This window comes from Lolium rigidum, chromosome 4 (assembly GCF_022539505.1).
Source record: "Lolium rigidum isolate FL_2022 chromosome 4, APGP_CSIRO_Lrig_0.1, whole genome shotgun sequence".
NCBI classification, from domain to species: Eukaryota; Viridiplantae; Streptophyta; class Magnoliopsida; order Poales; family Poaceae; genus Lolium; species Lolium rigidum.
This window is the reverse complement of record NC_061511.1, coordinates 99,693,401-99,705,937: the sequence shown is the minus strand read 5'-3', so window position 1 is coordinate 99,705,937 and position 12,537 is coordinate 99,693,401. Positions and strand designations below refer to the sequence as shown.

Below are 12,537 nucleotides of genomic sequence, written 5' to 3'. Positions count from 1 at the left end.
CATATTGTGAGAGATGTTCTTTCAAAACACCTTCACCCTGAGCTCGTCGTCGCCTTCCCACTTGAAGTTCACCGAGCAGCCAACCTCGAGATTGTGGGCGCGGGCGAACTTCTACCAAACTTCTACCAGCCAAAGCGGAGAAACATGTGCCCTTCCTCGTCGAATAGCACCTCGATAAGCCACGGGCAAACGCAACAGCTGACTTCCCACAATCCTTTTTGAACACAAAGGGTCCTCCTTGATGAGGATGACGAACTCGAAAAACTCAAGGAAGCTACGGCGCCGGCGAGTGATTAGGGGGTAGGGATCATGCACCACGGCCTCTGCCTATAATGGTTGATAAAACCGTCTTATCTTAATCATGCCACGTAATTTAGATATAATAATAAAACATGATATACAATGGATTATTTATTAGTCTTATCTTTACTAACAAAACATCCAAAATATATGGTGAGAGAGATTATGCTAAGAGATCATCTTAGCTAAGAGAAGGCAAAGTCTTTTTTCATCTTTCTCTTTCCTCCACCTTGACGTTTATTCTACGTGGCATTGTTAAAATATGACCTTGATCGACTGTATTATACCAGATGTTACAGCTCTCAGCAACTTGTTTTATTGCTGCACAACATATATTGTATATCAACAAATGATCGCCAGTCCATTACATTTTTCCACCCTACAGTTCCAACCAAGCTTTCGTTGTACACCAGAGACAGCCATGTCAATTCATTCATGTAATAACTACAGATCCAAGCCTCATGTCTCAAACCCAGCACCCGTCCATCCTGACCCAGAGCTTCCTCTCCCCTTGGGGAGAGCCATCACACCGCCTCTTCCTCTTCCTCCTGCGTTCGATGGTCTCCGCTTCCTTTCCGCCTCAGCAGGTCTTTGGTGCTGTTGTCCGATGGAGGCATCGCTTGCAGGGGCAGTTGCATTCGCTGGATTTTGTGAGGTTGGTTGCTGAGGTACCAGATTTGTGGTTGGCTGCTGTGCAGTATTAATACCCTAATGGTTATAAATAACGAAATAAGCAATGATATGATACGAGAACATAGAACTCGGCTGAGACAAAAACCAGAGTGTGCATGTAGACAACAGTAGAAAGAACCAACTAGTCGCTAACCGGAAAGAAACGTTTCTGGACTTACACAAACATCCACAGAAGCCCTGACAGGATTAAGGCATTCTAAACGCTTCTTTAACTCCTCCAGTCTTGAATATTGTGAAGCTGCACTCTCTTGGACCTAATTGAAACAAAAACAAGCTATTCTCAACTGAATCTAATGTTGTTATAAGAAAATTTCGCTAGGTATATGAATAACAACTCGAAAAAGGAAACACATACCAGCCGGTTCAGATCGTCACATAGCCTCTGCTTAGCATCCTCTTCCTCTTTAACAACTTGTGCAGCAGCTTCCCAGGCCTAAACTAGCAAAAAGAAAAATTGCTTAACAGATCAACAAAAGAAAGGATACAGCTAAATCGTATAAGGGCAGAGTTCTCATGCATTAAGACTCAATATACAGCAGCACACTTGATCTAAAATATTAAGTTAATTTAAGGGCATCAGAATTGTTTAAGTTCTAATCCTAATGGAAGCATAATAGCAGCAGTTCCGGATGAAAACATAAAATGAGTTTATTTTGTCTTACTACATAAGCAATTTAGCATCCATGCATCTTTATATTAACGCTCATGAAATCAATTTTTCCATTTGGCATTTTCTGAAAGATGCAGCCAAGAGTATTACGGTTTGCCCTACAGGTGACAGTGATACTCTAAAAGTAAGTTTTCTTGTGTGTGCAAAATAAGTCGCACCTTCCATTTCATCCACAACATATGTAGCTAGTAAATGAAAAATCTAACAGATGGAAATGTTTTGGAAGAGCTAAGCTATTGTCTCAGATAAAGCAATTAACTGCATCAAAGTCATAAGTGAACAAGTCCAACCTTTTTTGTCTCGTCTTCTTTCACCTTAGCTAAACGTATTCTCTCTGTTGACACCTCAATCTTTTTCCGCAAATGCTCGAGTGCTGGAACCAGAAAAGAAAGGTATAATCAGGTCAGCCAAGTGGAACTATATGTACTACGTACAGAAGCTAAACCATATAGTAAGAACTGTTAGTTTACCTGCTTTCTTCGGTCCAGATGTCAATTTAACTTCGAGAGTAAGATTCTCTAGCTCCTTTTCAACATCACGAATTTTGGAATAATTTTCCTGGATGTATCTGCGGAAAGTCATTTAAATATTTCTAAATCAAAAAATAGGAGGAAATGAACTAAAATCAAAGAGACCCAGCGCAGCTGGCTAAGAGCTAAGACAGAAAGAAGGTTGATATGCACAAATCAGTGTGATGTATGATGGACAACTAAATATAAATTGGGAAATACCAAATAGCTAGTTTTTCCACTGTGAATAGGCCATCCAGGGATGGCAACAATGTATAGTACAATTATGCTTGATCCTGATACAGTTCCAGCTAAAGGTTACAAGGTAAATTATGTTAACATGACATTTGGTGTATATAGAAACAAAGGACCTGCCATCAGATCAAATGTACTGAGTCCACCGGCCTGACCAATCTAGCATGTGAATGCAACTGCAAGACTAGCATGTTGTTCATGTACTCTGGAGTGCACCTCACTCTCAGTTGTAAACTTGTAATATTTTGAGTACTCATCTATATTTACACACATGAATCGACATACAGATGTGAAATCCATACCAAACGTCATGTTTTCAGAGTCTATCATCATATGCTCGTCTCTAATCATCAGTTGTACACCCCTAGGTTCCAAACATGCTTAGGCCTAACCTGTACTGGGTCAGCCATGCACACGTAGCAACCCTCTCTGCATTTCCGTCCTCGCTACAGGCAAGGCTAGCCAGAGTTTCCACCTAAGGAACCTATGAGTTTATTTGTGGGTTTTACTCCTAAAATAAACTATCCAACCATCTCACACACTCACACATGGGCCCATTCTCTAGATTGGCTGGGATATCACACTAGTCGCTGTGACTAATACCTCCGAAGCCACCGTTAAACTTCCAGATATAGTGCCCTACCCTCCACTCTTCCAGCATGGGTGATGGCATCTCTGGTGCAGACATGTCCTCATCTACCCGCGCTAAGCATGTGACCAACATCGAAAGGCCCATTCCCTTCAATCTTCAAATTTTAAAAGGGAACTGCACAAATAACACACCATCATACAATCTTCTCAGCTAGCACAACCTTCTGGAGCACATTGACGACGATGAGCCACATCAACATGCTGAGGAGTGGATTCACGCTGATTTCACTGTCATAATGTGGACTTATGCCACAATTTTTGGAAAACTTTTAGACATCATCATGACCCCTAATAGCAGCCTACGGGCGTAGAAGGCACTCGAGCAGTTTCTCGGCAATAAAAAGCATAAGTGTCAATCCACCCTGAGGTCAAATTTTGATCCCTAGTGCAAAGCAACCTAACCATCTCTCTCTGTTATCAGTTTATCATCAGCCAAAATCTTTAACAGATGCAGTAGCTGATGCTGACCAGCTGGTTCCCCATGAGATGCTCACCCTCCATATGATTTGAGGTTGAGGCAATAATTTTTCACTCTTATTACAATTTACCAGTGCGGCAGGTTTTATGCAATTATATCCGGACAGGTCCACATCAACTACTAAAGGAGATCGACATCCACAGCCAAGCAATGGTCATGGGACTAATCCTCCTTACTTAAAATGGCACTTAGCAATATCTGAGGTAGGCTCCGATGCGACGGAGGACTGGTCCATGACCTCGAAACGGTTATAATTATTGGCCAAAAGCAACTGGATGAAAAAAAATGTTGAAAAGAGGAATGTTGTAACTTGTATGTAATATAAAAATCACAAAATACAGGAAAACTGAGAGCATATATGTACAGATAGGGGTGTACAAAACTCACACCAGTGGAAACCGGTTAGTGGGAGTAGTTCATTTCATTTCACAATTCTAATCTCCACTTCCAATTTAGTGCCAAAAAAAGGAACTACGCTAAAACCGGCCAAACCGTTTTTGCCCACCCCTGTGTACAGATAAAGCAAAATGCCCCAAACTGAACAAAGATTAGTCTTGATCGAACTGGGTTGCAACTCCGAATGAACCTTAGTTCTCGGGATTATGATACAAAAAATAATCATGGCCCCAAATCCCAGTTTAAACTAGCATTATTCCTGATAAAAATAGATATGTTGTGGGGTTTCTTAATAATAGTTGAAAAGAGCATCACACTCACTATTTGTTAATGATATGAGGTCCGTCTTACATGAAAATTTGTAGCATAATTTGTTTAGTCAGGCTAGTTAAACCTATCCTACATCAAAAACACATTTTGGTGACAGGTAATAAACACAGGGGGCGTATGCACGGAGCTGTTAATTTACTTGTCATGTTTCAGCGGACAGTCAATTGTTGTTCATAAACATGAGCACCGGCAGAATCCAAATATCCAATATCACACTCCTGCGGTTCATTACGACCTTACGAGTGACTGAATACAGTCTGCCTCTTACTAGCATCACACATGGAACGGAGATGATTCAAGAAGGTGTATAGTCTGGTGCAATTGAATTATGTTCCTACATCCGCATCCTCACACACACGATACATAAATAAAAAAATCCTACCTCTATGTTCTGAAATTCCATCAGTACGAGAAATGTAGATTCACGTGATAAAAAGCAAATGCAGATCCAAGAATAATAAAAGAGAACAGACAAGAAATTACAAGTGGGCAGGGGGTTGGCTCACTTCTTCAGTTGCAGCTGCTCCTCCGCAATGACCTTCAAACAGACAGACCACAATCAAGAAACCAGGCGGAAGTGGGACATTGTACTACTGATTTGGGAGGGGAAGGAAGGGGCTTGTGGCCACTGACCTTCTCGGTGTAGGCAAGGACAGGGGAGTCTCGGGCGAGGCCGTCGGGGCCGATCTCCGGCGCCAGCGACGGTGAAGGCGGCGGCGTCGCTGCCATTTCGCCGGATCCCGTCTCCTTGAATAGTTGAATCTTTGGATTTTCTTGCCTTTTCTCTGTCCTTTTTTCTGCCGCGTTATTTGCGAGTCGTAATCGTACTAAAATGTGGCTTATGGGGAGCTGCCTAACAGCTGAAGACCTGGATCTGAAAAGCCCGTGTCTTGCAACGTTCGCTAGAGTACCACTTTGACCTTGTTCCCCAAAGTTTTTTTTTTGTATTTCGGTGCTTGATTAGAATTTTGAACATTACAAAAGGTAGGAGGTCCAAACTACAAGCAAACATGTCTTTTCATGAAAATTTTGCTTTATGTAATCATTTTGATATTAGTGTAAACTGTAAACTAATCATAACTATGTGAACATATTTGTAGTAAATTGGTACCATAATAGGAGATCTAAATCAAGACAAATCATGTCGAAGTTACAAGTGAAATATTTGACTGCTAACTACAAAGAAGAGTCCGGCTGAAAAGGAAATGATCAAAAGCATTTGGAAATGATTATTTATTTAATGTTGCCCTTCAAAATTGAACTCCATTTTTTTCGAGAGGTAATCGAATAGATGGCACTATAATTTTCAGCTATTTAAGAAATGTCACTACAACTTTTGTCTTTCGAAAGATGTCAATGCAATTATTTACATGATTTCATTCTTACTAGAAGCAGGGAGGGCAAGAATAATAATGAAGTTAACTAGTCAAGGATTAACCAGTTCAACGATTTCATCGCTAGACTGACCCTTTAGAAAATGGATTTGCATGGGTGTGAGATACACCTAGTCAAACAAGCAGCTTAATAAGGTGCATTGTGTACTTGAGTGAGCATTTGTCGTGACCACATGGGAATGCTTATTCTCTCTATGTTCGCTTGTTGCTGAAACTCGTCTCAGTCTTAATGTTAGCTTAAAGTCTTCATAAGGTGGGACGAGTCGTGTGACGGTTATCGCAGAGAAAGTGGTTCAGCCAACACAAGCTGCGTTCATGCCCAGGGATGGGGGGTGCCAGCTAGGGACATGCCCGCCCTCCTATGCTGAAATTTTTTCTCAAAGACCCTCTAAAAATATATGTGAATTGATCCTTAGATTTTTTTAATATTTGCCTATCTGGCCCCCTCCAACCAAGTTTTGTTGAATTTGCCCCATCCAATAACATTTCTGGCTCTGTCCCTGATCATGCCTGACATATTTTGGAGGGTGTGGTAATCTTCCATGAGACCATCCATAAGCTTCACGGGAAGAAACTGGATGGGGTTCTCTCGTTAAAGTTAGTTGGAATTTTTTGCAGCAAGCAATGCGCACGAAGGGTTTTGACCCTACTTGGTGTGACGGGCTTCAACGATACATAGAAAAGGGGAGTGTACGGATTAGAGTGAATGATGGCATAGGGCATTATTTTCAGACTATGAAGGGATTGCGCCAAGGAGATCCGTTATCTCTTATTCTTTTTAATATTTGTCGTTGATATGCTTGCGATCATGATCCAAATAGCTAAAGATGATGGTCAGGTCAGCAATTTGATTCCTCATCTATTTGATGGTGGGGTCTCTATTTTACAATACGACGATGATACTATTCTATTTGTGGAGCATAATATAGGCAAAGCCCTTAATATGAAATTTGTTCTATGCATTTTTTAGCAATTATCCGGTCTCAAAATAAATTTTCACAAGAATGATTTTTTGTTTTGGGAAGGACAAGGAGATGGAAGAAGGGTGGACCTGGTGCAGCGGTAGAGCCTCACCGCCTGTGACCGAGAGATCCCATGTTCGAGTCACGGTCTCCTCACATTGCACTTCGTGAGGGTAAGGCTTGCCACTAACACCTTCCCCAGACCCCGCACAGTGCGGGAGCTCTCAGCACTGGGTACGTCCTTTTTTTAAGGACAAGGATATGGAAGTAGATTATAAAAAACTAATTGGATGTGATATAGGATCATTTCCTTTTAGATATTTGGGGATTCCAATTCACTTTAGAAGACTGGAAAATGGGGAGTGGAATCCAATGGAGGATAGATTTGAAAAAAAATAGCAATTGGGCAGTTAAGATGTTTTCCTATGGAGACTCAATAACTCTGAATAACTCCGTCTCACAAGTTTGCCGATATTTATGCTCTCATTTCTTGAGATTCTCGTTGGGGTCAGGAAAAGAGTAGATTTTTTTTAGGTCCCTCTTCTTTTGGCAAAGCGATGATCATAAGAAAAAATATAGGTTGACGAAATGGGATATCATTTGTAGGCCCAAGGATCAGGGAGGCCTAGGCGTCGAGGACCTTGAGCTGAAGAATAAAATGTTGCTTAGTAAATGGTTTTTCAAACTTATGAATGAGGAGGGGGTTTGGCAATAATTATTACACAATAATAAGCATAAAATTCTTTCTCGGGGTTTTCAGGAAAACCTACGAATTAGCCGTTTTGGAAGGGTCTAATGGGTGTAAAGGATGAATTCTTTGAGAGATGATCGATGGTCGTAGGCAATGGTCAGAATACACGATTATGGGAGGATGCATGGCTTGGAAATAAACCTTTTTTGTGATTAGTATCCTTCTTTGTATCGCATTGTGAATCACTCAAATGTTATGGTTGCTCATGTTATGAATGCGACCCCCTTAAACATAGGTTTAGGAGGGCTCTTTCGGAGACTAAATGGGATAGATGGGTGCATCTTGTCTTGCCTCCTATGAGGGGTTCAGATTTCGCACAATGAAGGCGTTTTCCAATGGGGGCTCACCTCGTTAGGAGTACTTTTGTATCTTGATTTACTTAATGGTCATACTGGAAATTTTAAGAAATGTATTTGGAAGATCAAAGTGCCACTTAAAATCAGAATTTTATGTGGTTCCTTCATAAAAAGGTCATACTTACTAAGGATAACCTCAAAAAACGTAATTGGCATGGGTGTTATAAATGTTATTTTTGTGATCAAGATGAGACAAGTCATCATCTCTTTTTTTATTGCCCTTTTGCTTAGATTCTTTGGCGCATAATATACATGGCTTTTAATATTCCGCCACCTTCTGATATCGCAAACTTGTTTGCTAATTGGCTAAATGGTGTGTCTAAGAAGCGTAAAGAACACATTCGAGTGGGTTTCCTTGGGTATTTTATACGATCAGCACTAGGACTTGATTTTGGTGCATATAGGTAGCCTATCTACAACTCCACGTATATCATGTTTTTGTCGTGTGATCACTCTTGTACCCTTGGTGTTTGCTTCATCACATCTATGCACTAATCCGTCGATCCAAGTTGGTAAGCAAAACTAATTCACTTTGGAGCAGTAAGATTTACCTTTCTTGTCAGCTTTGAGTGAGTTGTGAGAGTACAACCAAATATTATTGTTTTAGTGCACTAACCTAGTAATCATGTATTCTAGTGGTTGTGATGTTGACCATAAAAAGGATGATGTTAATCTTGTTTCTTGGAGGGAATATGAATCTCTTCGTGATACTTTGCGACGTGAGTTTCATCAGATTGGAGATGACCTTAATGAATAAATTCATACCGTCACCAACAAGTTTGACGATACTACGGCGACTGTCAACACAAGCCAAACACAAGTGACAGACATTCAGGAATCTATTCAGGCATTGAACCAATATATTGTCGGTTTGATGCAACAACAACAACCGCCACATGAAAATGAGGACAGTGTTCATGGAGATTATGAGGCTGCCGCTGCTGCCCATGGGTGTTATGGTGGGCGTGGCAATGGACATGGTCTCCGTGGTCGTGGTTTTGTCCCCGTCGGAGCCCAACGTGTTCCGCTACAAACTCAAGACGATGGTTTAGGTAAGCCAAAATTCTCAATACCCAGATTTGAAAGAATTTCGATGTTGAAGAGTATCTCACATGGGATCTCAAAATTGAGAAGTTGTGGCGTTTACATGAGTATACGGAAGATAGGAAGATCAAGCTTGCTTCCTCTGAATTTGATGGATATGCATTGCGTTGGTGGGATGAAATTGTTCGTGCTCGAGAAGAAGATGGTGCTCTCCCCATTATTAGATGGCGCACCATGAAAGAGGTGATGTGAGCTCGTTTTGTTCCTACTAATTATTTGCGCTCAGTTTTTGATAAGTTGACCCAGTTGAGGCAAGGTGCTATGACTGTTGATGCTTATTATATGGAGATGGAGATGATTATGCAGTGTGCCCGTGTCCGTGAATCTATTGAGATGACTATGCAGCGTTTTCTCCATGGTCTAAAATTTACCATCAAGGGTATTGTTTGTCACCGTCGATACACCAGTATGAATGAGCTACTACATCATGCAAGAGAAGCCGAGTCACAGTTGGCTGAAGAGGCACAAATCAAAAGTCGTGCAACAGGAGCTGGGCGTTACACACCTAGGGATCCACCTTCTACGGCGCCATCCTTGCGCCCCGCTGATTTTGCTACTTCATCTAGCAAGCCGATCTCTAATGTGTCCAATACAAAGAAGCCCACACCTGCAGCAAGTGGTAGTGGTTCTAGCATGTCTACAGCGCGCAATCACGATATGGCTTGTCATACATGTGGTGGCAAGGGTCATTTCAAGAGAGATTATCCTAATCGCAAGGTGATGATTATTAATGAGGACAATGAGTTTGAGACTGGAGATGATGTTGATCCGGATGCTTCAGAAGATGATGATTATGACAGCGACGGTGTTGATGCTTTCTCTCTTGGAAAACATCCTTTAAATTTTTTTGTTTTTATGAATGGTTAGTAATGCCTTTTGGTTTGACTAATGCACCTAGCACTATCATGAGACTGATGAACCATATCTTGCGGGATTTTATTGGCAAGGTTGTGGTTATGTTAATTTACAGCCGCAATGAATCTGATCATACTATACATATTCGACATATTTTGCAAGTGTTGCGTGATAATAAACTCTATGGTAATCTCGAAAAGTGCACATTTTGCAAAGACAAGGTCAAATTTCTGGGTTATGTTGTCTCTAGACATGGAGTACAAGAGATTCATATAAAATTGAAGCAATTCAAATTGGCCTACTCCCATGAATGTGAGTCAAGTTAGAAGTTTGCATGGTCTTGCTGGTTTTTATCGGCGTTTTGTGAAACATTTTAGTACTATTGCTGCATATTTGAGTGAATTGACTAAAAAGGGTGTTTCTTTTTAGTGGGGCGCCGCCCAAGATCATGATTTTGATGAGCTGAAATGTTTGTTAACTTTTGCACCGTTACTTGCACTTCCTGATTTCAATAAGCAATTAGAGATTGAATGTGATGCTAGTGGTATTGGAATTGGTGGAGTGTTGATGCAAGAGGGTCGCCCAATTGCATATTTTTCTGAGAATCTTTCTGGTGCTAAGTTAACTACCATATCTATGATAAACAATTGTATGCTTTAATTAGAGTTCTTGAGGTTTGGCAATATTATTTGTGGCCAAAAGAATTTATCATACATTCTGATCATGAAACTTTCAAATATGTGAAAGCTCGGTCTAACTTGCATAGGTGTCTTGCTAAGTGGGTTGAGTTTATTGAGTCTTTTCCATACATTATTAAGCATAAGAAGAGAAAATATAATATTGTTGCTGATGCTTTATCTAGAAAAATATGCTATTAATTAAATTTGATGTTAAAGTTCCTGGATTAGTGAGTTTATGTGATTTGTATGCAACTGATCATGATTTTTCTGAACCATATCGATTGTGTGCTATTGTTTCTTGTTTAGAGCTAACAAACTATGTATTCCAGAATCGTCTGTGTGTTTGCTATTATTGCAAGAATCACATGTTGGAGGTTTGATGTGTCACTTTGGGCATCAGAAGACGCTACGCATGCTCGCTGATCACTTATATTGGTCTAAGATGAGGTGGTACATGGATAGGTTATGAGCACAGATTGCACACCATTGGGGAACCCCAAGAGGAAGGTACGATGAGCACAACAACAAGTTTTCCCTCAGTCAGAAACCAAGGTTTAATCGACCAGTAGGAGAAAGGCGTGACTTCTGAAGGTGTTGCTAGCTGACTATTGACCGGCGTCAGCAACAACGTGGAACCTGCACACAACACAACCAAAATACTTTGCCCCAACTTACAATGAGGATATCAATCTCACCGGTTTCGCTGAACACAATGGATTAAATGTGTCGGGTGGAGGCGATGTTTGCAGTAAATAAAGAGAACAGAGTTAAGTAAACAGAGCAGGATTGCAGTGGTTGAATTTATCAGTGTAAAGTGAAGGACCGGGGTCCACAGATCACTAGAGGTGTTTCTCCATAAATATAAATAACATGATGGGTGAACAAATTACAGCTGGGCAATTGACATAATACCGACCATGCATGACAAGATGATTACTATGAGATTCGTTTGGGCATTACAACATAATACATAGATCGTAATCCAACAGCGTCTATGACTAATAATCCACCTTCTGGTTATCGTCCAAACCCCTTCCAGTATTAAGTTGCAAGCAACAAATTATCGCATTAAGCAATGTGTCTAAAGTAAACAATAGAATTACCCTCGGATAAAACATTTTTGTTTTCTCCCTAGTAGCAAGAGCACATCTACAATCTTAGAAGTTATTGTCACTCTTCCAGAAAACTAGAGGCATGAACCTATTATCGAGCATAAATACCCCATCTTGAAGTCACAAGCATCTACTTGGCCAGAGTATCTACTAGCAACGGAGAGCATGCAAGATCACAAATAACATATGACAAGTATATATAATCGATCTCAACATAATATTCAATATTCATCGGATCCCAGCAAACACAACATGTAGCATTACATAAGGATGATCTTGATCATGTTAGGCAGCTCACAAGATCTAAACATGAGGCACAAATTGGAGAAGACAGCCATCTAGCTACTGCTATGGACCCATAGTCCAGGGATGAACTACTCACGCATCACTTCGGAGGCGTGCATGGCGATGTAGATGCCTCCGGCCATGATTTCCCCCTCGGGAAGAGCTTCAGAACCCTCCCGAGCTAGGGTCTGCAATGGCGGCCGCGGCGGAACTTTTCATGGATGGAGGCTCGGGTATCCAGGGTTTTCTCAAGATCATGAATAAAGAGGCGGAGGGGCGATGTCGGTGGAGGCCAGGGGTGCCCACACCACCCCTAGGCGCGAGCCAGTGCCAGGACGCGCCTAGGGATGGCGTGTTCGCCCTGCTGCCTCTCTTCGACCCCCCTCTGGCCTTTGCCTTTGTTACGGAAAAATATTGACTTCGGCTTTTGTTTCATCCAATTCCGAGAATATTTCCTGTACAAGTTTTATTGAGTACAAAACAACATAAAACAGGGAACTGGCACTGTGGCATCTTTTTAGTAGGTTAGTGCCGGAAAATGTATAGAAGTGCAACGAAGCATTAGCAAAACATATATAAATTGGTGTAAAACAAGCATGGAGCATCAAAAATTATAGATACGTTTGCGACGTATCAATAAGTATGTGAAGAGATGGCATTACTTGCAACAAGTCCAAGTTCAAGCTGAAGCCTCATAGTTTGTATACTCCTTTACTGGCACCTACTACACCATGGGAAGCTATTAGTATGAATTTT

At 41.0% G+C, this 12,537-nt stretch overlaps 1 protein-coding gene across 3 annotated transcripts; it reads right to left on the bottom strand.

Annotated features, from left to right (window-relative positions):
• Positions 1-552: 552 nt before the first annotated feature.
• LOC124649965 lies at positions 553-5,122 on the bottom strand. 3 transcript variants are annotated; one of them, XM_047189534.1, is made up of 7 exons: positions 4,916-5,122; positions 4,789-4,820; positions 2,134-2,231; positions 1,954-2,036; positions 1,349-1,426; positions 1,152-1,247; positions 553-987 (listed from the first exon to the last, which is right to left on the bottom strand). In XM_047189534.1, exons 1-7 carry the CDS (start codon positions 5,009-5,011, stop codon positions 760-762), a joined length of 711 nt encoding a protein of 236 aa, XP_047045490.1. In that variant the 5' UTR covers positions 5,012-5,122; the 3' UTR covers positions 553-759. The 3 variants fall into 3 exon arrangements, with proteins under 3 accessions (XP_047045490.1, XP_047045488.1, XP_047045489.1); XM_047189532.1 differs by having other exon boundaries at positions 553-1,008; positions 4,916-5,121; XM_047189533.1 differs by having other exon boundaries at positions 553-990; positions 4,916-5,121.
• Positions 5,123-12,537: the final 7,415 nt, after the last annotated feature.